We start from the raw sequence: 27,040 nt of genomic DNA, 5'->3' as shown, positions 1-27,040 counted from the left end.
TTTCCTAGTGACATGGATTCACAGGGAAATTTCCAACAGGTAAGTGAATGATGATGATCGTCATCCCAAACACAAGAACAGAGGAAGAAGGAACACTTGCCAATCAACAGGGCAATTGGCTTTGAGTTTTAAATCTCAGGAATGTAAGAATAGTTTGAAGCTTAAAACTCAAACAATAAACCTTCCTTATTATATTAGAACACAAAGGAAAACATGACCAACAGATTCAGAAACTGGCACTGACAAAATTCTACATTTTTTCATGATAAAGGGACTCAAGAAGGCAGGACAGCAGAGAACCTTCTTCTGTTCAATGCATTTAAGAAACCTGCAGCTCACACCACAGTGAATGGCTGCTTTTCACCACCATTAGTGAACAGGCAACAGAAACACACAGGTTGGAGAAGAGCACTATCTGTTAAAAACAGTTGTTTGCAAAGCAAATTTTAAGAGATCTACAAAGACAATTATTAGAGTAAGTAAAATTTTCAGTATTGTGACATTAAATAACACAGAAATCACTCGTATTTCTATGCACTGGGCATAAACAATCAAAATCATTAAAAAAATTGAACTAGGATTGGTGACACACATCTTTAATACCAGAACTTAGAAGACAAAGGAAAGTGGATCTTTGTGATTTTGAGGGTAACTTGGCCTACATAGTGAGTTCCAGGCTAGCTAGGGCTACACAGTGAGACCCTGTCTCAAAACAACTTACATGTATAATAATATCTGACAGTAAAATACTAAATTCAACCAAAAGGTGTTCAAGACATTTATACCCCAAACAAAGCATTTGGACTATCAGAAGGCCTAAATAAATCAAGAATGCACCATGTTCATGAAGCAGAAAAGTCGACATCATTAAGTTATCAGTGCTTCTCAAATTTACTGATTTCTCACAGAGTTTCTTATAGATATTGACATCATTTCAAAACTTATGAAAAAAGAAAAGCAGGAAGAAGAGCAAGGCAGGCTTGAGCCTTAGTAGAGGGAGACCATGGCAGCCACAATGAGAACTGACAGTCTTTCAATAACTAGTACTAAGCCAGGGAATAAATACAGTGAAAAGAACTCTCATCCCACACTCATGAATTAATTTGACAAGAGTTATGACTTAAAACCAAAAGTAAAATTATAACACTCCACACAAAATAAACAGCTATATTGTAGAGTGACTTTGAGTTAAGAGAGTCTTCTGATGGTATTCACAGCTCTAAACTTGTAAGAAAAAACAACAAATTGAACTGAATCAAAATAAATTCATCCATTCATCAAAAGTCATACTTGAATATGAGGCCAGCTATGGGTGAATGCCTGTCATCCTAGCACTCCTCTAGCTGAGGAAGGAGGGTCACCAGGCGTGCCAGGCCTGCATGGTTACAAGATGTGTTCCATATGAGTCTGGGCACAGAGTGAGACCCTGTCTCAGAAAACAAAAAAACAAACAAATACCTGAATGTAAAGAACAGGCTGGAGAAAATTATGCAATTCATTTCTCTGGTAAGACTTTCAATCTAGACTACATAAATAACAGCTACAGAAACAAAATTAGAGCACCCATCTCTCTCTACTTCTTGACTACAAACAGTGGACAGTCACCTCACACTCCTGCCATGCCTTCCCCTACCCTCCAACTGAGAGCCAGGATCAATGGTTCATTCCTTAAAAACAAAAGGATAAAAGTAAACATCTAATTTTAAAATGGAAAATGACAGTTTATAAAAGAAGATATAGCCAATGAAGGGAGGGAAAGCTATTCTGTGTAATTAATCATCAGGAAAATGCAAATTAAAACCACAATGGGATTTCATTCCACATTTGCTACAATGGCATAGAAATGAAATGTTGGCAAGCATAGGGACAACTAGCAGAAATATGAAAGAGTAAATAATTTCCAGGCAGTTTGTCCTACAATACAGCAGTTTTACTCCCAAGTGCCTCTCCAAAATACATGAAAACTTCTGCCTAAAAATGTCATAGACGTTCTAGTAATAATAAACAAAACTTAAAATAATAAAAAAGTATACATAAAATAGGACACTGCCCAAAGAAAAAATGTTTTAAAATCTGTTAAATAAAAAATAAAAGCAACAAAATTTTAAACTGGAAAGCCAACCAATTTACAAAATGATTTTTTTTTTCTGAACATTTTTCCTAGGAGCCCTTAGAAATGTGTGGTATTTTCAGGTCATGATTAACTCACAAACATTCTTGTTCACCAAAACATCATCATTAGGAAGAGTCAGAAAGCTATCATTGGTTGCTTTTGAGTGAATGGAGGTGGGGCCAGCGTTAGGTGGCCCCATAGGACAGTGCACAACCGCAGCATTTCACACTGCTTCATCATTACTAAAATGATGGTTTTTCTCTGTGGGATTTTTTAGTTACCTGATGCATGTGATAGCCTCTTATGTGGTTAGTAGGGACAATGTAGATGAGAAGGTAATTCTGGGAGGCGCCATGGAATATTAGGAAGAGGAGTTAAAAATCACATTCAATTTGTTCACCACACTCATCCCACCAAATCTACATGGCTGTGGTAGGGATGCAGCTCGCTATTGTTGACAGCTGTCTGTCTCCAATCAGGAGAGCCCTTTGCTAACTTCTGTTCCTGCTTAAACCACCAGAAGGTTAACTTACTTTCATTACAAGAATGCTTATTGAAATTAAGATTTGATTTCTTCTTGTTTAAAATGAAAGAAAGAAGGTAAAACTGGGGAAAGGAGTTGGCTATCCTAGTGGTTAACTTAGTAGGAAACACATTCTGTGGCTGAGAAAGACTTTGTCATGAGGGAAGCAATTGCTCATCATGTTTGAGAAATAGACTGCCAGGCCTGCAGGGCATGGCTTGTCCCTCTGCCTTAGAGATCATCAGCTAGGTGTGTTCGTTTGTTTGTTTTGCAGTGCTGGAGACCAACCCAGAGCCTTGCACATGTTAGGCAAGTGCCTCCCCGCTGAGCTATAGGCCAGGCTCTAGCTGGGCAGATTAGTGACACTGGCTTGCTTTGGGGAATTGACTTGAAGAAGACAAATACAGTTCATAGATGATTGGCTCTTCTGAGCTAGAGCCTGGAGAAAAACTAAGAACAAACAGTTCAGGAATGAAAGATGGGGTACCTGTGGTCCTTTGCCTAAGGGGTTAATTTTTACTTGCCAATGCAGGGAAGACCATAAATATGTTTTCATCTCAGGATTCTATAACTCTACTATGACAAGCACCCTACATTTACTTCAACTAAAGAACTTGTCTATACCAAGAAACTTAGTAGATAAACTATAATCATGGACAGACAGATAGTCACATGCAGTATACAAAGCAAAAGCCTAAGACTAAGCCAGAAGTCACATTCCAAGATAGCACACCAGGTGTGCTATGTAATTGTGCACAAAGCAATATTTACAAAGTGTGGTCACTAAATGCATGATCTCAGTCCTCACAATACTTTCAAATGAAGGTAGACAGTATTTGGACCAAGGCTCATAGATTATGTGACTATTCCCTGTAGTAACCAGTCTCCACCATATTAAAAGGAGCAGCCACACCTAGAACTCAGCTCTGCCAGCTTTCAGTCTAGCACACCTCCTCTAGGTCAAAGTTTCCAAGTCACCATGGGGAGATTTGAGAAAACTGAATTTCAGAGCTACCATTCTCCAGCTGGAATGGAAGTTTCTCCCTGCAAGGATACTCTTCCTTGTACAGCTAAGCACAGCAGAGAAGCCCATTGCAGGGTTTGAAGTTCATGCCCTTAATCGTGTTCTGAAATGCTGCCACCTGAAGATTCGAGCACACTTGCAGAAAACACCGAGGACTGAAATCATAGCAGGATTAGAAGGGTGTTAAATTAAGGAATCCCCTGATTTCAGGGTTATGAGAGTGCTACTATAGACAGCGCTTCTGTTTTTCTATTAGAAACTCTCTTCTTTTTAAAAGATTAACAAGAAGAACCAAAAGGGAATTCCCTAAGGTCAGCTCTGAGGAAACATAGAATCTAATTCAATAACTCGGCTACTGCCCTGAAAAAGGCTTTATTATTGCGACATCCATATGGAGCCAATTGGACATTAATGGCTAATCAATCCCTCCGCTTTCTATTCTACTTAAAGTGTCACAAACCATGTTTAGATTAGCCCATTTCCTGCTAAGGATTGCTCAAGATGTCTTTTGTTCTTTCAGGCCCAGCCTGATGAAGGCAGCTTAAACAAACACACGAGCGGAGTGGTGCAGGAGTTATAAAGTGCCATATGTGAATGAACAAAGGGGGCTATACTAAAGCCTTTTGTGGTATTTGTTAATGTTTTTCATCTGAGCTTAAAAAGGCTTAATGACTTTGTGGTGAGCTGGTGCATGTGGCCCGTGGCTTTACAAAATGAAGGGAATTCTCACCAGTGGCTCAGCAGTCTCCTGTTCTAGGTTTTGGTTTAATTTTTTTTAATTCTCAAGTTATACTTGCTGTACACAGATAGCTGAACAGAGTCCTTTAGCTGGTTTCAGCTACAGACTCCTATGGCAGCTGGGATGACTTCTGACTTCTCCATTTTAGTGATCTGAAAGTGGCACCGAGCATGGAATATTCCACTTATGTGTATGCCATGCGTACCTCAGAAGGGCTGCTGTGCTGCTGAGCCTCGGTGAAAAGCAACGTTTAAGTTTGAACTGGAGACCACTGGGGATGAAATAATACAATAACCAGTTTTGTCCTCCTAGGACTTCAGGGGAACCAGCCTCCAGTAAAAGCAGAGGCCCATGGAGGACACAGACAGAGGCTGCTGAAAGCTGGTGACCTAAATAATTCACGCAGCTCAGCAGCTTCTGGCTTCACCCAGACCTCGCTCCTACCATAGACTATATGAAATGAAGCACAAACCAAAGCAGAGAAAGGCTTATAAACAAGACATTACTTGATTCATCTTTCCAATTCTCCCTTACTGATTGCCTCAGCCTCCCAGGTCTCTGCCAGACTACTTTAAAATCTAGCCTTCTGGTTCATATTCTTACTTTCCAGGTTTGAATACTTTAACATCTACAGAAATACCACTTTTTGATATTTTGGTACAGAGTGGACAGTCACACATTCACTTCTGACCAGGCCACTCCTATATCTAAACCTCTCACACACCATCCAACCCCTGGATGAGTCTTAGCCTCCAGAGCAGCAGGTAAGTTTGTTTCTCTCTATGGCTCCAGTGCCGTCTATGCTGCTCTACTCAAAGCATGGCTTTTGTTTTGTTTTTCAGTAGTATGCTACCACTAGTTCCTACATACTGTTTTCATGTTATGAATACCAGCTCTCTATATTCCTGCAATGGCATGTCCATCTTGCATTCATTCCCTGCAGACACATTTTAAGGACTGCTCATTCTATGAAAGTCTTGCCAGGTTTGACTAAGCATTCTAGGTTCCAGTAGGGGGTACCCTGTGCCTTATGCCTACCTCTATCCTGATGCTTACCCTAATTTATTCATGTCACCAGTTACATGTGCCTAACTTCTCCAAATGCAGTGAGTGCATGATGTCCTATCCATAGCTCACTCCAGGGACTAGCACAATCTGTCATAAAGTCAATGCTGAACCATGTACAGAGGCAGCAGGAAATAGCAGCTATCTGCCACAGTAGGGATTTTAAGAGTCGTGCCTGTTGTTTTCCTGATATCTGGAAATTCCTATAGTTGGACTGTAACTCAGTCCCCATTTGATTTCTTATATCCTGTCAAGTGTCTGGTAAGAATAGCTGTGGTGGGGAAAAAAAACACATATATGCCTATGGTTGTTTGAGAGCCACACACTGTCATGTCTCCTTTTGCTACTTCTATTGACTTGCCACACTGGGCAGTTCTCATCTGCTACCTCACCACTTCCTGGATGATGCCAGAAGAAGGGTAAGAGGGTCTTAACTTCTTGAAGTATTAAGTATGAATGCTGCTGCCAGTGCCATATGTTATGTGTAAATGTATAGACAAATGCATGTATGAACTCATAAAACCACACAATGGAACCTTCCTTGAATAGCATAAAATTAGGGTAAGACATGCTCATAAAATCAGCAATAATAAGAACACTTACTACACACCTGTTGTTCCACAGGAAGAAAATGACCCCCGAGTCTCAGTTAGTAAATGACAAAAGCACTCGGGCAGCTCCAATCTTACTGCCCCAAGATCACATGCTTGCCATCAACATGAATGTCAAGAATGGCACAGTGAGCTGTCTCAACCACCTGTACACTTAGCTCCACAGACTCCTAGCAATGAACTTCACCGGCCCCAAATTCCTCAGCTTGGTGCTCAAGGCCCTCTGTTGAAGGGAGTCCAGCCACTCCTAGAAGATATTCAAGTCAACGGATATGAATGGAGTATAAACATGAGTGAGGCTTTGCATTGGAACAGAGGAGGACACATGTGAGAGGGTTGACTCCATTCTCCTGCAGCTTCCCACCTGCTTTACTGTCTGGGTCTGCTTTTATTATTTTGTCAGTGGAGTGTCCCCTCACTTTCTGTTTGTCTACCCTAGGCTTATTTCCAGCAATACTCTCAGGTCTTCCAGAATTTGTGTTGTCCACAAGTGCTGCAGCTTCCTCCTCTATTGGCACTTCTTCTCTTTGCCCAAAGATGTGCTGGACTATGGAATATGGTAGGCTGCTTTGTCTCCTGTGTATGATAGCCATGGAATCCCAGCTATATGAGTAGCTCTTTGAGAAGCAATGTGGCATATATTTTTAAATCTTTTTTTATGCATGGGTGGTGTGTGTGTGTGTGTGTGTGTGTGTGTGAGAGAGAGAGAGAGAGAGAGAGAGAGAGAGAGAGAGAGAGAGAGAGAGAGAACCCTGCATGAGTAAAGTCCTGAAAAATGTGTATTCTTTGAAAAGGTATGGCTATGTCAAGAATGTCAGATGATAGTAAAATATAGGATGAAGAAAAACAATGAGGAAGTCAATAACAGATAAGTGAGGAGGTCTTTATAGGTGCTGGTCTTTTAAAACAATGGAAAATAAAACAGAGTTTCAACCCTAAGGGGAAGGAAAGAAGGAAATAGCCAATTAGGCTAAACGGTTAGATTCAAGTTCAATCCTGACCTTAAGCAAAGAAAATTTCAAGAGTATTCAGAACTGGCCTAGTGCCTTTTGAATCCCATCAACCTAAGCTTGAGCTCAATGTTACAGCTCATATGGAAAGCTAAATGGCTCTTGCTGCCAGGAGAGGAAGATTCTGGGACAGGGGCCTAGACAAAATCATGCCTCAAGAGCTACACACACAGTCTGTGCATACATGTTAGACAGACCTGTGTGAGCATGCTCACTCTAGTAGATTGGTTTATATGAAGCCCACAGGCCCATGGCTGAGGAGGCAGTACTATGGAAGTTTGTGTTGGCTGTTGTTGTCTCGGGTCTGATTTTCATGGTAGGAGGTATTAATCCTTGTTACTTGTTTGCTGAAGAGTTGGGGACCACTCTGTGATGTAGCAATACACAGCCAGGTATTTCTCCCTCCGGATAAGGACATCCGTCTGAAGAGTATCGTGTGTGTGTGTGTGTGTGTGTGTGTGTGTGTGTGTGTGTGTGTGTGTGTGGTGATTGTACACACTGTCACTGTCAGATCTTTACAGTGCAGTCAGTGTACAGAGAAACCTCTCACTGGGCAGGTCTCAGTTTCGCAGGGCTCAGTTTCTCACAGGTGGGTGGGCGCTTGACTCGGGAAGCAGCCTGAGTTCTCCTTATGAAGCATCAGGATGCAGCTACACAAAACCCTTGACATTTCACTCTCTTGCCCCATCAGGCCCATCTATCACTTGAAGAGTTCAATGGAAATTGTTTTCTCCCAACATTAAAAGTTATTTGGGAGCTTTTAAGACACAGCAAATATATTTCTGTAAGAGAAGTTTATTTGCTTGTTTAAGAGCCCTGCACTTTATATATAGAGCTGATATAAACTGGTGCACAGGAGCCTCTAAACCGGTTTATATCCACAGTAAAATACATTTTTTGTGATACCCATACAACAGTTAGCCCAGAGCCGAGGGCTTTGTGAACCCTGCTCATCTCCCTGCCTGTGCAACTGTTACTCATCCCTACCACATCTCAGGCCTCCCTCACTACCAGCCTGCCTCAGGGCCTGCCTACTAGTGCCTGGGGTCTCTAAGATGCCTGAACATGTTGCTTCAGGCAGCCATAGAGGGCCAGATGATGGACCTGGAGCATAGTCCTGGCTAACACCTTCTGATTCACTGAAGTCTTCTCTACTTCTATTTCTTCACCCTTTATTCCTAGCACATGTTCTAGCAGCTTGACACCCTTCTGAGAAAAGACACACCAGCTCTAGCATTAGTCTACAAAAAAAATCATTTAACTAAAAGATTACACTGGGCTGGGGTTATAGCTCAGTGGTAGATCACTTGCCTATCTTGGGCAAGGCTCAGTGTTCAAATCTCACTACTGGCAGATTGACAACAAATGGCAAGATCATGTGGTCCCTAATTGATACTTGCTAATTCTAGCTGTGTTAAGGGTAAATGATTACAATTACAAGGAAGTAAAATTAGAGAGTTAAAGAAACAGACAGCCCTGAAACCATCTAAATGATGTTACTACTTCTTAATCTCTGGGTCATTACCCGAATAGGACCATTTGGCCAACAGTAAAAGGCCCCTGAACACACAGTGATCCAAAATTAATTCAAAATCAAGCACATAATAGACCTGAAGTGTTTCTTAAAGCATCCACCTGTGTTGTATTGGGTAGGCTCACTACAGTCTCAGCTCTGAACTCAGGCTACCTGCCTGACACTGTACTGCACATACAGCACCAACAGCCAAGAGAGCTGCCTTCCCTTCTCCCGCTCAGGTCTGAGATTGCCCCTTGATGTGAATCACAGAGTTTCCACTGTACTGTCCATTTTACGTTCTTACAGAGACAAAACAGCTTTATTACAGAAAAACAAATATTTTTATTATCTTTCCACCATCATCTGTCAACATGTTAGCATCAATCAGTGTGTCTATGGATAGTATTGTATTAGAATGCTCAGTTTTAAATTTGCCATTGGAGATGCTGACTTGATTTCATAAAAATCACTAAATTAAATTTTAGCTTGGGATTAGGACAATTTCCAACAATTTCTGAAATGGGCCTACACACACTTCTGACATTTTGTACTACCTATTTAGACAGAGGGGATTTCTCAGCATTGATAATTATAAAATCAACGTGTCAGTCAACTCTGAGAAATGCTGAAGGTGCCCCATCTCTTGTAGCATCAAATAGACAGCCAAGATCTAATTCCTTGGGTAAAAATGAACAAGTACAGCTATATAGTTAGCTGCAAGTGTGCTTTTGTCTTTAATAAGTGATAAAATTGAATTTATACTAAAGAATTATTTGAAAGCATATTTCTTTATTATTTATTATGAGTTCATATACTTCTTTTATATACCTATATGGGTATTTAAAACACAAAAGGTCTTGCAAAGTTTCTCAGTTGAAAGTGGGTAATGAAGACAGTTTAGAGGCCTGCACTACATCAACCTCCTGACTCAGGGTTAGAAAAACTGTGAGAGAAAATGGCCGCCTAGAAGGAAACAATGGCATGCAAGTCCTCTAACTCTTGAACAGACATGTGATGGTTGAAGGAGAAAGTAGCATCTAGCATGGTCCTAAGTCTTATTCTATCGGAGTCTGGAAGTCAGGCTAGACCCTTTGGGTGGAAGTTAAAGGAGGCATACATACACTGGTCTACAGATTATTAACAGAGAAATGAGAAAATTACAGTGCACCTTTAAGTCTATCACTCGGGATCACCTGAACAAAGTGAAGCCTCCATTTCTCAGGAACCAGAGAGCTCAGCTGAAACTGCAGGTGTCAGCACCCCTTTCTTTTGTCCCAGATCTGAGGGTCTGGTGCTGAAGGTAAAGCTGTGTACTTTGGTTGGGTTTGAATCAATGACCCTCACACTCCAAGACACAAGTAGCCATAGCATTAGAATCCCTCTTCAGATTAGGCTATAGTTTCTTCTGCTGCCTCCAATGAGTCCCATATCATGGGAGAAACTTTCTTTTCTCTGTAGGAGTAAGGATCCGGAGAGGCCAAGAGAAAGGAGAAAGAGACTTCAGAGTATGAGCCCCAGGGGAAGGGGGGCTGCCCAGAGAGGGCATGCATGCTAACTGACACAGAAGGAAAAGAAGAAAACACTGCAGTCTTCTGTTCTTACAAGGAGAGAGCTTTATGCTGGTGATAAATAAAACTGACCTAAGATAGAAGACTCTGGAACAAACAGAGGTTCAAAGAGGAAAAGGCCAGGGAGGAGGGGGAGGAAGAAGATGAAGAGGGGAGGAGGTGTTGCTTTAAGAAGAGCAACTTTTGTTGTGATCCAGTTCACCATTTCTGAAGCTAAGGAGAGCTTCTGAGAGCCACACACACACACACACAGGGAGTCCCTGGAATGGAGACAGCCATTCCCATCAAATCCACCCGAGTGCCTAACACACAGAGGACAACACACGGTTACAATTCCAATGCAGGTTACAAAAATCAGCCAAAGACAACCATCTTCAGAGCTTTTCCCTAAAGGATAGGTGCATATTTCACTGTTCCTCACATCGAAACGAGGGACAGATCCCTCCAAGGCTAGGACATATTAGCTGAAGGGGAAACATGAGAAAAGTAATGTTGTCTTACACAAAACATTCTGCAAGGCAGTGTAAAACCACAGGTTCAAACGGGAAACTGAGAGGGAAGGAGGGGAGAAAAAGAGTAGAGAAACAGATGGTGGAGGGAGAAGGGGAGAAAAAGAGAGTAAAGGGGAGGAAGGGAGAGAAAAGGGAGAGCTAAGGAGAGAGAAAGGGAGGGAGGAAGGAAGGGAGATCAAGAGAGCATGTGCCGGAAGGGGGGGCGGGGCCGAAGCTCATGTGTGATATAGGCAACAAATGCTGCTGAAGTGCTGTTTTCATTAATAAACAGTAAAGCACTAAGAACATGAAAACGCACTTCAGCAAGTGGCAGAAATATATCCTCGAAGGCATTGTTCTCTTATTTCTCTGAAAATGAAAACCTAAATGGAACTGACTGAGCTTCCTGTGGATATATCATTTTTCTCACTAGAAACAGACTGTTTTCTGAAGACTATTACAACAACCATGGGATTAGAAGGAAACGTCGAGATAATCAAATCCAACATGCCTCTTTTAAAAGATAAAGATACTTCTGCTGGGGGCATCAGTCACTTGTTTGCAACCATTGAGCAGAGGAGCATTTATTCAAACCTCCCAATAACCAAGCCAGAGCCCTTTTCATTACACAATGGAACTTTGAAGTCGCAGAACTGGGGTAGGAAGTGAACTCTTGCCTACAAAGAGCCCAGAGAGGGGAAACACCACACAGAAAGTCTATGAACAGTTCTGCAGCTGTTTGTCCTTTTTAATACAAGGACAAACCCAACCAATCAAGTCTTCCCATTCTAACAAGTCCTAGAGGGAAGTTAAAATGTTGTGTGGATTCGATACAAGTTAAGTCTTCATCAGCTTCTAAACATAACAGGACCTTAGCCATGCTTCCTAAGTTCCAAGCACCAGTGAAGTCGTAGCTTTATAAATATCACGGTGAACAAGAAATGCTGTCTTGTCACATTCAAGCCAAATAACAGCTGGACTTTAAAAATAAAATTTTGAAGACATTTGCCTTTTATATTTCTAATTTCTGTTTTCCCTGCTTATGGTTTTGTCATTTGATGTTGATGAGTGGTTAATACACATGCACAGCTGCCTCTTTGGGTGACCTTTTCTCTGCTGCCTCCATGCCCAGAGCTATGAAGCAGGCCTTCAAGCTGCTTACTGAGAAATACCATCCTTTGCATGGCTGGCAGGCACAGTCCTGGGAAGTATGGCTGGGAAAGGACCTGTCTTCTGCATGACTTACTTTTGTACTTAAGAAGCCCCACAGGGGGGACGAGAAGTGCAAGGATGAGATGACTTCGAAAAGGCTGGAGATGTTTGTGCATGGAGGGAAAGAAGTGATCTCCCAAGTTGGAGGTATAGCTCACCTTTCATCTCAGCCTCCCTAAAGAACTTGCTTTCTGGGTGCTTGGTAGAGGACCACAAAATCTTACTCTTCGAGTTGTGTTCTCAGTGATGATAAGGCACATATGCACAGCTTTCCCCTTGACTCTTGTATTCTCTCACTAGACCATAAGCTCCAGCTGCTGAAGGGCATCATTGTTTTAACTTCACATGGTTTGCCCAGGATCTAGTGCAGGGACTGGCACACCATAGGCATTCAAGAAATGTTGGATGAGTGTTTGTTTTGTTGGGCTTAGTGGGTGAGTAAACACACTTGGTTGTTGCTATTCTGCCCCTCCAGCCCTATTCCAATCTTCAGCTGAGGGGAATATGAACAAGCAGAGTAGAGAGACTATTGTTTGTACCTGCTAACTATCCTGACTTTAACATGAACTGTAACTCCAGCAGGATTTGCAATCAGCTCAGGCTTGAACAGATGCCAGGAACTAGCCTGGAGTCAGCAGAAGGCTGCTCCCCATCCCAGAAGTCCTCACAAAGGCACTGCACTGCTGTCCATATTAGTGCAGGTAACTCGACTCCATTCATGAACTCACAGTCCCCCAGAGGCACATGAGGTCTCAATGGCAACTCTGGGCAAGCTTCTGAAGGGAGGTTTTCACACGCTCCGTAAGCTCCTAGGCCACTACAGCTTGTCTACTGTTACACTCATCAGCATGCTGCTCCGTGTGATGGGGTAACATGAGAACTGATGTATGGCATGACCAGCTATATTTAGGGGAAAGGAAATGGGCCTTACTGAGGAAGGTCACAAGAAGTTTGTTCAGAAAAAAATGAAGGCATTACAATTATCCCGCCATACAGAAGTATAATATGGAATCTAGAGCCTGAATCTTCCATCATATTTTAGCTCTATCATTACTGACATTGTTACCTATACCATTTTATGTAATTTCTCTCAGCCTCAATCTTTTAACCTGCAAAATGAGGAAAAATAATACCATCCAGGTGCTATGGAATATAGATAGCATTTGGGAGACTGACATAAGAATATTGTATATTTAAGGTCAGCATAATAAGACCCTATTAACAACAATAACAACAACAATAATATATAATGACTTACTTACTCAAAGTGTATCTAAAGATTATATAAAAAAAAGGCTGTAAAAATAACAGATCCTCTGGCATATTAGCACTGGATAGATGTTTGCTAAAAATAAATGTAACTAGGAAAATGTATCTGAAGTTATACAATGTGGGTATTGAGCAAAATTTCCACAATCCTTCTGTAGATTTTTCTCTGCTGTTAAGGTTTTTATCTTTTTATAATGGCCAATACTTCCATTCACACTATCTCATCAACTTGATTAGCAGCATTACTGAGAGGCAACTCACTATATTTATAGCTAATATATAGTTAAGAAATCAAATGAAAGTGCTGGCAGAGCAAGGGTCAGGTGACAGAGCTCTGTAACTCCTGGTCCATAGCCAAATGAACAGACTGGATTCCCCCAAAGCGATGAAGACTGCTTGACTCACTATATATAGCCAAAGATTTAGGCACTCCACAGTACAACTTCACAAGGAGACTGAGACAGGTCTGCTCTGAAACACTTCTTTCTCAGACCAGCAGGCCAGCGATTATGTCCGTGTCACAAACTATTAACTATTTCAATCATTTGAATTCCGTGGCTGGCTAGACAGAAGAATCTCAACCCTTGTCAGTAGAAGCCTGCTGGTCTATGTGCCTATGACAATGTCGGTGTGATTGATACATACTCTTCATGGAGGAGAACAGGTAGTGTCCTCTTCTTAAGTGCTTTATCTTTTCCTTTCTACTCACCTTCCACTTCCCCCTTCCTTCTTCTTGTCTCTTTCCTCTCTGTTGTGTTTTCTCTTTCTATCACATTAGCAGACACAAATACATACACACATCACCCAACATTTATATTTATCCTTTGCACCTGTGCAGAACTACCCTCAGGAATTATTATCTCCAACTGACATGGAAGCCATGCCTTCTGGAGACTCTGAGGCCTTACTGCTGTCTGACACCATCAAGCTCTCAGTGCTCACATCGGGAATTTCCAAACAGCCTTGGGAGGCCCTGTTCAGATGTTACTGGGAAGAAACTCTGCCAGTAAAAAGGGAACTAGTAAGATTCTTCCTTCAAACTAAAATAGAACTTTCACTAGGGTCTGAGATGGGTAAAGGATCCTGTTACTCTTAAGAGAGCAAATTAATCTTCCCTGACTGGTGGGATGGATTCTGCCAGAGAAACTGCTAACGGGAAAGCCAGTCTCCACTCCGTGATGACACAGTAAATAACCAGGCCACATTACTAGCAAAGTGCTGACCTAACCTATAAATTGTACCCAGCCTCTGGGGAACAATTTCTGCTGACAGCTGCTTGGTGCATTTAAGACAAACAAACAAAAAGGAAGCAATGAGGACAGGCATTGACAGAGCTGCAGGTAGACATCCTAAGAATGAGGCTGCTCTTCCAATGAACAAACATAGAACAGGGTTCAGCCATGGTTAGTGCACACACAGGCCCAGAGGTGGGTCTTCTCTAGGCAACCAGTAGGTTTCTGCTGAATCTGTCAGCTAGTCCCAAATGGTTTGACCATGCCTAGGAATTGCTTGATCTAGATTCTTCAAAGAATTCCTCTTTGTATGTTTCTTATTTTTCTGAATAAGACTATAGAGAGGTAGGTGATACTCAGGTATCTATTACAGAAATGGAGTGAGATTTTCCACTAAAACTTTAAAATAACATCGTGAGGTACACAGATTGCTGTGTGTTCAGAAACAGAGAACCCAGCAGTGTCTCAAAGTCCTCAACTAAAATACATACTGAGGATCAACATTTCCTTTTTTGTCTAGAGAATTCAGAAAGTGACTCCCAAAAATGGCCATGAGGATCCCATGCCTAACTCAGACTCACCTTCAGAAACACAAGCCAGGGAAAAGCCACTCACCTTCTGCGTCTTCTGGCCGAGTGAGATCAATGACACCTGGGCCCAGCTTCCCATCTTCACCTGACTTCCCTGTTAACTGGGGCCCCAAGTTTTCAAAGCGTGTTCTTTCCTAGGACAAAGAATAATCAGAGGCTTATTCTAGTTTCACAGCAGCCACTTGCTTCCTTCAAATTTGTCTTTTGCTTAATTGGCAAAGCATGGCCTTATGAACATCATATCTGATCCACTCAAGCTCTGGAGACTACTGTTGGCTGAGCATGCTGCTGACATAACCAGCAGTGTCTACAAGACCAAACCTGGAAGGAAAGAGAGGCTGTCACAGGGAATCGGCCAGCACTGCTCTGCCTGCCTGTCCCATGCCCTATGTGTTGGATTTGCTTCGGGAATCTATAAGGAATGCAATGAATGGAGAGAGAGGGGCCAGATGTGAACATTTTTTTTCACTAAAGCCTACCACTAAACTGAATAGGAGAACAACCTTCTCATTTAGAGATCATGATTTTGGTCAGCCCTCCTGACAAAAGCACCAGTTAGAACTTTATGTGCCAGTAGTCCAAAGGCAAACTTGCCAATGTTGGTTGAGTGGACATAGGCATTGTTCCTTTGCTTGGAGCAAGTCTTTCAACTGAAAGCTCCTGGAATCTGAAATATGTGTGACTGTCACCCTGTAAAGAAGTCAGAAAGGTTCAATACCCCTGCTGCTTTGGAAGGGAACTCCAAAGGTGCTTGCTTATTCATCAGTTCTTCTAAGAGCAGGAGTCTGAGGCAACACACCAGAAGGAGGGAAGGAGCCCTGCACCTCTCAGATCAGTGGCAGTGGTGCATTGGCCATTGTTAGTATGGTGGTGTGATCTGCATAAACCCAGCATTGGTACCCCATTCTCATCTCCTATCTCCATGCTTAGTCTCCAGACTTACACTTGGCTTTGTGTTATCCTTATGAATGAATGAAGCTTGTTGTTTGTTACTATGAAACGATATTAAATGTCATGTCAGCTTGAATGTACAGACATGAAATAGCAGCTTGCAGCTCCGGGAATGGTCTCTGCATGTTATACTAATGCATTATGCAGCAGTAGAGTGCTGATTGCTGCACAGTCTATTGTTCAATGACCTAGTTCTGCACCGACCATGTTCGGCATCTGATGGAAACACGCCGAGTGTTCTGTTCTGTAAGATGTTTAGAAACTTGGAAATATTCGGAAGGAGCAAACATACAATTACTTGATAGAGGATGTGCCTCATTTGTACAGCCTCACTGCGTTTGTGCTTTCTAATACGATTATTTTTGAATATCATTATATTTCTATAATTAATTCCCATCAGTCAAATTGTTGCAGTAACTCTTCCAGTTTCCCTTCATCAGAGACCACGTTGAAATCTTCATTGGAAGAAAACACAGCCTAGGCTATGCTTTAATCCAGCACTGCTTCTAGGAAAGATTTGCAACAAAACACAATTGTGTAGCCATCATTTCTCCATCTGGGTAACACTAACTAACTACTTTCAACAGTGGAGTGTGGGGAAACATCTGAAAAACGACACATACAAAATACAGACTGAAAATCAAAACCAACGTGAATGAGGTTCTTTAAAACTTCCTCGTGTGAAAACACGGCTCCATGGGAACAGATTAACCCAGATGCAGTACAGAACACAAAGCCACCACCGCCATGAGCTGTGTGGGAGCTTCACACGTGGTCAGGGAAGGACAGCTGCTTTCTATCAGCCCAGTTCTATTTTTGCGTAGCACTTTGGGTTGTGGTGACGTAAAGAGAGTCAAACCTTTGTTTCTGGCATTGTCTCTCTGGAATATTTTCATGTGAATGTCTCTGTTGCAGGCCAAGAGTCCTTCTATCTTCTTGGAAGAACAACCTTTCAGTGGATTTTCATGGCAGGTGGGGGCAGGACAACTTTCTCTAAAAGACAACACTATGCAACCTATCAATATGCATATTCCAAAGATCTTTCTAGTCATTCATTCTCTTTGATTTTACTGGAAAATATTCTCAGTTAAAAAAAAGTTCTGGAAAGACTATCAGTATTTTTTTCAGGGAAGAAGAAGAGGGACGATTACATGCCATGCTTTGTAATAACCACAAGACAACAGAGCTTACATAATGATAATATCTTTTCTTTTCTAAAAGTGACATGCACTCACAATGCAGTAGCATCAGCTTGTTTTTAATCATAACAAAAAACATCCAGGATGCTCCACAACACATTCACCATGTCTTTGAAGTCAAGCAATTTTTCTGACTTCATTGAAAAAGAATTCTACTGCAAAGACACTTTCCCTGTAAAATATCAATATTTTGACAGCATAGAAGACAAGGAAGAACATCCTATGAAATACTGGTTAAATAGGCAGAAAATAAATCAATGATAAAAAGTGTTCAGGGCAGTGGGTTGCATTTTCAATTTGATAATATTAAGCACTGTGTTTGAGATTAAAGCAGGGCCCTGCAAAGCCAAGCCCTTTCATATAAATTTCCACCCAGTCTCCCAGAAGATTTCTTTCTTTTCTTCAAAGAATATCTCAGAATATTTATTTACCAGCCACAGAACCCTAAGACAGGATGGCCTGGCATCTTCCAGTTAGGTCTGTGCAGCTGAGCTAGGCAGAGCTGTACCAGTACAGTGGACATGAGCCTCATAAACAGAATGCAGCTATGGGCACCGATACAGTACAGAGATGCTTCAGTGTAAGAAGCTAAGTCTGTAGCTGTTAAACACCAACAAGTTTGTCACTGTAAGGAACACAGACAATGGAGGGCATGTCTTTAGGCCCCATCCCCACCCCTTCAACTATCCTTCCCCATGTATACAACTCCCAAGTAGAATGATTTAGAGATAGGAGCGAAATTCCTCCATGTGCACTTGACCCGGTGCCCACTCCTGAGATCTCCCTGGTTTTCATGTTGACAGTGGAATGCACATTCTCCATGCTGCCTCATGAGCAGACTCTCACTTATGCATTGTCAGTCACAAACATAGAGGCAACATGAAAGTTACTGAAAAAAAATTAAAAGTCAGCTCTGCTGTGTTGTAGGGACTGTTGGCTCTCTAAGTGCTTTGAAATTATGATGTATGAGGTAGATGTTGCATATTAAATAAAGATATTTAAATGATAAAGCCCCCGTTAGTGAGAGCTGATGAATGTTAAATGTTAGAAGCCACAAGATGGTAGCATCCATCATCTCCATGTGTTATCGGAATCAATGATGGGGCGGCTGACAGACAGACTCTGATGATTATCCCTTATTTCCAGAGTCAGTGAACAAACCACTCAGATCCTCTGGCATTATTTTTAACTTTGCATTAAATTAGCAACTTTTCCCTCCCTACCGTGGCAAGATTGATCAGTTATATCTTGGCACCAGTGGAGAGAGAATGAATTCAGGGTAAATAAAAGACCAGGGGTTTGTTCTCATTTAAGCAAGGAAATCAGCCACCTCTTCGTAGCAACAAATGTGAAACTGTGGTCTGGGGAAGGAACAGTGATGAAACAGTAAGCACACAATAATGGCTTTTCTTTGCACTTAGATAAAAGCTGAATTTTTGATGTGCACAGTATATTTTAATAAAATTTTATATACTGTGTTTTATACACTTATTGGCTATTCCATAATAATGTGTGTGCTCACAGTAAAATTGCTCTTAAATTTATGTGTGTTATTTATACATTCCCACGTAACAATGCTTTTTGTTGTAAAAAATATTCTGTTTATTAATGTAACTTTACAACCACTGCATCCAAGATCCGTGGTAAATTAATGACATTTTTATTATTTTATAGTGTCATTAAATTTTTACTGATCACTCCATCAAACAGAGGCAGTAAAGGCCATAATGTAAACTGGGACACTTAGATCAGGCAGTAGGAAGACATTCCATGGAGTCTGAAGAAAACTGCTTGCAATAAATGATATTTATACTATCTTTAAGCATGTGAGACTACTTGGATAAGTTTGGCAAAACCGTTTCAGTAGTAGAGTGGATGGTGTACTTAAATAACAGTTTGCTTGCCACTGAGACAAGCCACTTTCAAACCATATGCAAGATGATAGATTGTAGCTGTCCACAGAAAACTAACACATGAAATGTAATTCTGTGCCTCACCTTCCCTCTGGGTCACTGAGGGTAACCAGCCAGTTCTGGGCCTCAAGTCCTTTCAAGGTGGTCCCTGCTCTATACCCCAAAGGGGAAGGTGGTTCATGCTCAGAGGAGCCTTTGCTTTCTGCTTTACAAATGGATGTATTCCATTCTAGACCTGTCTAGATAATGGTACCATATACTTTACTCTTGTGGTCTAAAAGAGAGGCACTTTACTAGCCTTTATTCAGAAGCCCATTTGTCTGAGTGTGGTGTCATTCATAGCAGCCACAAAGCAAACAGCTGGGTGGGGGAGTGTTACCTATATTGTAGTTTAAAAAGGTGAAAATTATCTTGGGCTATTTTTATATGTAAAATACATTATAATTAGGATTCGCTCAACACTGACTTTCTTAAATAAACTTAAATGTGTGTTGTTAACTAATTGCCAAATACTCTATGTATATATGAGGTAGTAAATAGAAAATTCTGTGCCCATATAATTGTGGAATTAGTAGCACCAATCTCTCTCACATGGGGAATCTGACATGATTCTTTTTTATGTAAATAAGAATTTTGGTGTTACATAGCCAAATGAGCATTTAAATATTTAAAACGTTTTAAAACCTTTCAGATTTGTAATAAAGGTTAACATCATAGCTCATCAATCATGTTTTTGTGTCCTCCCAAAGCACAGGTATTGCAGTATTCTGAAATACTGTTTACCCTTGAAGTTCCAGCTATGTCTAATTATTGAGCACTTCCTGAATGAAGACTTTTTGTCTTCATCCCAGTTCTAAGCTTCAGTCTTTTTCTGGACATTTGATTTCACTTATAAATTGGGCTGGTGCTTCACCAGGTAAACACTGTCCTAAACTAAATAGAACAACCACCCTTTACCCAGCATCCTCCTGTCCTGCATTTGCACCAGTGCCAACAGGGTTTGGTTCATATACATTGCTAGGTATCTGGCATCAATATCAAAGGATTTTACAAGTCAGAGATTATATCTCAGGCCTTGCTATAGATCTCACACAGCAATTTGTATCCATGTCCACAAGGACCTGTGGTCTCACAAAGCCATGCAAGGGAGTGTCTAGAAGGAGCAAGAACCACCAGCTTCTCAACATTCCAAGTTTGTGAATGAGATGCTTAGATTCAATACACTCCCCACTGTATTGGTGAGAGTTCTTGAACAAAAGAACCTAAACAAACAAAGCTTGATAAGAACCTGAAATATTCCTACAGGAGGAAGATAAACAATTTTTAAAGAAAAGAAGAATGCATTTGATTATATAGCTTAATATAAATCTAAGTTGGAATTTCTGCAGGTAACCACAGGCATTTTTGCAAAATCCTTGTCAAATTCTGGCAAAAGAAGATATTCCCTACCAAAGACACTTGGCTTATTAAACATTACACATTTCAAAATAAACAATTTTGTTTTATTTTGTTTTGTAAGCAAGACAAATACAGCATAAAGTGATTCTCTGGCCAATTGTGGCCTGCTTTGAACATATCTTTTTGTGATTTGATCTCATAAGGCATTCTCAACCACACACACAGTCCTATTATTGAGTTACCATACATATCATTTTATTTTATGTCCTGTAGTTTATAATCAGTAGTTTAATGATCAGAAATGTTTGTTAATGATCAGTAAACATGTGTAGTGAGTAAGAAGATCACTGTTCTTGGAGAAGATTTGAATTTGGTTCCCAACACCCACATGGGACAGCTCATAAACACTGCCTGTAGCTCCAGTTCCAGGGGATCTGCACCCTCTGGCCTCTGTGTGCACCTGCACTCATGTGGTGCACATATTCTCACACAGGCACACACACACACACACACACACACACACACACACACACACACACACACACAAATATGTATAAATAAAAGATAAATAAAAGTGTAGGTTTGACACATAAAGGGGTGACTTTTGGGAGGAAGTTGCTCTAGAGGTATGGGTGTTATCAGAGTCAGTGTTGATGATAATAAAGCCTCTGGCTGGGAGAAATGAAGCTCATCATTGAGCCCTCCAACATTCTTACCTTTTCTATCTCCTAATGCATCCTTAACATCAATTATTGTACGAGTTAGTATTCATGAATGAGTTAAGCCTTGCGTTTTCTGACTGTATTTGCCCCCAGAACACAAAGACACTTATTGGAGAAGAGGGAAGAGGGTCACATGCTGACCAGATTGACAGAACAGAAGTCTCTCCAATGAGAATTTTTACCAAGCTGGTCAGTATGTGGCCCTCTGTCCTCTTATATCTAAAGAGAGATTAAACTGAGTTTAAAATGGTTTTGCTTAAGTGTTTATCCTATTACCTTTCATCAAAAATGGACATTTTTGTTTTGTTTTTTCAGACAGTTTCTCTGTGTATCCTTGGCTAACATAGAACTCACTCTGTAGACCAGGATGGCCTGTGACTCCTTTGAGTGCTAAGATAAAAGGCATGTGCTACCACTACCTGGCAGAAATGGACATTATTTTAATCAAAGAGAACTGCTAATAGTAGGCTGCTAAGTAGGTGTAAGAGGAATCTAAATTGTAACTCAATGGTAAAAATATTAAAAGAATAAACATTGTTTTCTAAGGATGACCCTAGAAATAACCAGGTCCAATGAGGTTGTTACAGTCAGTGCTACCACATTCTGGTGAGGTATATTAAGGAGGAGTTTGGACACAAATTTACATACACTGAAAAAAGGCCATGTGACATCAAGAAGAGCAGATATAGAAGCCAAGGATGGAGGCCTCAGAAGAAAATAGCCCCACTGGCATCTAGACCTAGGACTTCCAGCTTCTAAAACTGAGAAAATCAATTTCAGTTGTTTGGGCCACCCAATCTGTGGTAATTTGTGATATATAAAAAACTGTTATAATGACAGCTTTTGCTTCTTACCTCACAAAAGATTTCTTGTCACTGGTTAAAATTGATCACATAATCAAAAAGTAAAGTTTAGAAAGGTCATTAACCTCAGCAATGATCCTTCAAAAGCATTTGCAATCAGAACTGAGTACCAGTTCTGCGTTGATAATTCTATTATCTATCTATCTATCTATCTATCTATCTATCTATCTATCTGCCTATCGTCTATTGCCTAATTATCATCTATCTACTACCTTTCTATCATCTAACTGTCCACCATATATCTATCAATCATCTACCTATCACTCGTGAGCCATCTACATATCTATCTATCTACCTATAATATATCATTTATCTATCATCTATATATCTATGAATAATTCTTCAAGGAGCGCATTACCCTTTAGAGAGAAGGAAAGATCAAATTAACTCATCAAAATTGTCAAAAACCAGAGGATTAGAACTTGAAAAAAAAAGGAATCACAGTCAACAGGAGTGACATGAGCTGTTCAGATTTCTTCTTGGGGCACTGGGTTGGTATTTTTTAACCCCTGGACCAAAGGCTCCTTGGGAAGGAAAAGTGTATCATGCCCCTCTCTCCCTCACTAGTACTGGGTCCTGTAAGCAGAGAAGTGCCACGCAGCACTTGCCTGCTGAAATGAACTACTGTCAGCAGAGCTGCTTGTGGATGGTTTTATGGGGCTTTCAAAGACATTCTCAAATGATGTATGACAAGCTGCCCCCAGGATGTGAAGGGTGTACCAAGCCAGAAGGGTTCTGTCTCTACCATCCTGGCAACAGCAGAGTCCCATGCATCTACTGCAGCATGCTTAGACTTATGTCACCGACCATCACTTGACAAGTGACATGGCAGCATTAGTCCTGAAGACAGGAGACCATTTTAGCCTTGGGAGCTGCTGAATTCAATTATGTTTCTCTGGGTGATAGTGCTTACTGAAGCCCTGTAGCTAAATGCTTTCTGGTTGGCTCATATGGTTTTAATATGGCTCTAACCAATTGCAAGGTTATTTATAAGTTTGCAACTCCCAAGTAGACTTATAAAGCACCCAGATTTAAGCAGATCCAGTTGTGTGGCAGCCTAAGTCCTGCTTATATGTGGTTTCAACTTTTTATTCCTACACAGAGGCATGTGGCAGATTTGTTCATGAATATTCTCTGATTATTTGGTAACAAGTTCACAAAAGGTTCCATTGTAAAGTTACAGAAGCTACTTTGAAGGCTAACACATGATTTAAAAGCAGGGAATTCTATCTCATTTAAACCACCAATAAGACTCTGTTAGTCTAACATTCCCCAGATGAGCCAAGGACATCAAAACAAAACTGATGATGAGCTAGCATATATCTTTGTCCAAAATGGTATCTTGAGGATCATATAAATTTGATTTCAGATATCTAAGCAATTTGCAGTATATATTTTCAACATTGTTTGTGGGAACACAGGTACAATTTATTCAAACTAAAGACATCAAAACTATACAAACCAAGAATGAGTTTTTTCTTCGAAATTATGCATTCTACTTCAGTTTTAGCAGGCCAACTGATAATTTTGAAGATGTTTCTCCCACAGAAATATAAACACACAAAAATGGAAAAGCGTAAGGCACTACCACAATGTATCTGTTTTAATTTATGAGCTGTATAAATACATCATACCCCCTAAGAGGTTTTCCTGTAATTTAAAGAAAATGTGTATGCTGCAAAATTATGTTCTTAAGAGAAAAATAGGGGCACGGGGAAGCTGTAACTCCAGAAGGAAACATAAAGGTCTCCACTCAGACATCACTGAGGCCAAAGAGGCCAGGAGGCTTGCTTGAAGCCCTGCAGCCCCTACCAATATATCCAGTGCCCACCCTGGGTCCTAAAAGCTCTCAGCCGTTTGCTCCTTCTACTCGGCCACTCTGTGCCAGCCATGCTAGTCTCTGTTTACTTCATCTACACAATCAGGTAGTTAGCTTATCTCTGTGGATTCTTCTAGCTCTGAAACTTTTTGACCCAGTGATCAGCCTCTCTGGCTCTCCTAACTCTCCACCACACACTGTGAAACCACTTCACTGTGTCACAAAAAGTTCTTAGCAATTACTCATATTCTCAAGAAAAGCAATCAAAATTAATCCCTTTGTCAAACAAGCCTTCCAATCTGTGGTCATCTTTGGTCCCACAGTGTTTGTTTGCTGCTTTAGAAACTCTCTGGCCTCCACAGGCAATGGAAGGGGGGGGAGGTGACAGGGGAAGGAGAAGGAAGAAGGCATGGAAAACCAGAGGGAAGTCATTTTCATCTAATTGGCTTTAAATCTGCCTCTGTCTCCAGGCTGGTGTCCACCGTGGGGGAATCGGGGTACCAGGTACAGTGCATCCCTCCCATCTGCAAGCAGAGTTAAACAGAATGGCTGCTACTCACTTTCATAAAGAGAGACTCCTTGATGTCAAAATTTTGTGAAAGGAAGCACCATAGAGCCAAAGGACACTATCAATGAATTTATAATAAAAAATCATATATTACTTTGAATGCATTTAATTAGAAAAGAAGCTTTCTTTGAGTAAAATTAAAACTTAGGAACTATTCTAGTTTAGCAGGAATGGTTAGAAGTAATTTCAAAAATTTACAATATTTAATAGGCATTTAAAAGAAGAAGAAAATATTTAGGAACACTGTTGAAAATAGTACTCCAAGATGGCATGTCACAAAGGACAAAAGAAAGTGTCCAACTGTGGTGATATGTGTTAATTGTATGGCTTTCCAAGCTGTGGGAGAACTGGTGTCAATTACAGTATAATTACCATTACTTCCAACAGAGTTAACATGTAGTTACTACAAAGTAGTGCACAATTAACTGGTGTCACACTGCAGTCTAAATAAGATACAAATTAAAAATTCCCAAATGGGATCACAATATTCTTCTAAAAAAATAAAAATAAACCTAAAAGTAAAAATAAAATTAAACAAGTTTCCCCAATAATGTTGCACACAGACTTCATGTAATTACTTCGGGGAGGGGGTGTTCAAGAGATTTAAGTGAGGACACACTCTTTCTAGGTATTACATAAAAACTGCATAAAGACAGAAGTGCATACATTAACAAAGAATTTAAATTTCTTATGCTAAGCAAATATATTGCAAATAAAATTGGAGTTTTCTCACTTCTTTCAATTCTTGAACATTAAACAACCCTTCTTTGAAACCAAATTCAAGAGGCTTCTCAGTTTTTACTAATGGCCAATATACATTGCTTTATTTAATCAACACTGGACTAGAGAGTGCCTGGGTCGGCTACAGAGGCACACAGAAATGAGTAAGGCTGAGTCTGGGGGCAGAGGAGGGGGCTTACACAGACTGACAGGTTCTTTGCTATGTGTGGCAGTAAATCCTGTCAATTCTTTAGCATGAAGTGAAGGCAGGAAGAATGCTACAGCTCAGTCCATAGGAGTGAAGTTCCTTGTTGGGATGCCTAAAGTCAGCAATAACAACACAGGAGACAAGGGGGGGTGTGGTACAAGCTAAACACACATCTAGATTTAATTGGAAGGGAACTGTGAAGTTGATGAGAGGACAAAGGGAAAGTAACTGTCTTTAAAACACAGCTACACTGTGTCTGCTATATCCTTTTCAAACATCTGGGCTTCTGATTGAATTCCTGTGTAAGCGTTATTCAGAAATACTGCTCAGGACTATAGAAAGCTGATGGCTTTGTAACAATCTTCCAGGATAGAACTCTTGCTACAGTCTTAAATAAATCTGAGTGGAAACTGCTATGGGATTGTCATCTTCTTGTTAGCATGCTAAGAATAAACTTTGTAAATAACATGTTAATTAGTGTAGCAGACAATATTTTATTAGCAACTTGTGTTTTGCATATTTTGAACTTTTTTCTTTTAATTTCCCATGCCTGACTTTTCTTTATTCTTTTTTTTTTTCCTTGTGGTATCCAAGGCTTTCTTGAGATTAAATGCAGCTAGGCACATTTGTAAAAGGCTGTGCATCTCCTTTGAAATGACATAAGCATATGTACAGATCCACAAAGCTTTGGGCAGTTTGTTCTCTCTGAAGTCAACTTTTTCCTCTTTTTACTGAACATGAAGCCTAGGAATTGACATTTATTCTTGTTCCTGTTTCTGTGATTCACTAGATTTCTGACTATTTGTTAGGCATCAAGAGAAACCAACCAGGTTCAGAGAGGTGACAGAGAACAATTATGGGAGTGTGGTGATGCCAGACCCCTTCCCTCCTCTTGTTCCCACAGTGCAGCTACATTCCTGATTATTGCAGTCTCAAAAATGTGCTGATCGCTATGTGTGTCAGGCAATTCCATCAAACCTGAGAAGCTAATATCCCAGCTAGAGTACATGATGCATGTGATGTAAATGAGCTAGGGGCTCACTACATATCTGCAGTTTGTCATCAGAGAACCCAAGGACACCAAGAAGTATGCTCGTAGTTACTACCCTCCATCCTCTGTGTGAATAAATGATGAAGTAAATCAAAATCACCTGATCTTGATAACTGATTCTGGTTGACACAAAATTGAAGTATTTTCAATTCAAAATATAGTCCGTTGGAGTATTTCATTTATTGTCATTCTATGGGGGAGAAAGTTGTCATTTCCATGTTCAGAAATGTGAGGCTGAAGTGCCTTGTATTATAGCTGAGACAATGAAGTTTGGGACTGCACCAACTTGGTTTTCTAGTAAGACAGAAGCCAGTCTTCAGATTTATGTTTCAACAATTTAAATGCCAAGATGATGGCAGCATTGGAACTGAATTTAATTTAGTTCATAACTTTGAGTTTCAGCTGATCCAAGCACTAAACAGCAAGACATTTTAGAATGCTGGGTCTTAATTCTTGTGTAAAAGTTTCTATATAGTTGGACAGTCATCTCTTCAAAGTTAGAAATGCTATTTCATCCACATGAACTGTTTTGTAAATGAAACAAGAGAAACCCCTCCAAGGGCCTGCACCTCAATAAACAAGCACACAAGTGCTGTCCACACCCTGCCTTGTCCAGGAGAGACCTGAAAACTCAGCAGAGGCAAAGAAATGTTCACTCAGCCCCA

General features: G+C 40.6%; 1 protein-coding gene across 2 annotated transcripts in view; it reads right to left on the bottom strand.

Moving 5' to 3' along the window:
- The window catches only part of Sox6 (SRY-box transcription factor 6), a 318,006-nt gene that overhangs the window by 25,067 nt on the left and 265,899 nt on the right, over positions 1–27,040 (bottom strand). For both annotated transcript variants that reach the window (XM_035442269.1, XM_035442268.1), the window contains one exon: positions 14,989–15,097. In XM_035442269.1, coding sequence (XP_035298160.1) covers positions 14,989–15,097 — 109 coding nt within the window. The remainder of the gene's footprint in view (positions 1–14,988; positions 15,098–27,040) is intronic.

Source organism: Cricetulus griseus, chromosome 3 (genome assembly GCF_003668045.3).
Source record: "Cricetulus griseus strain 17A/GY chromosome 3, alternate assembly CriGri-PICRH-1.0, whole genome shotgun sequence".
Lineage (NCBI taxonomy): Eukaryota > Metazoa > Chordata > Mammalia > Rodentia > Cricetidae > Cricetulus > Cricetulus griseus.
Note: the sequence above shows the minus strand (reverse complement) of the source record. Positions and strands in the feature narration are given on the sequence as shown.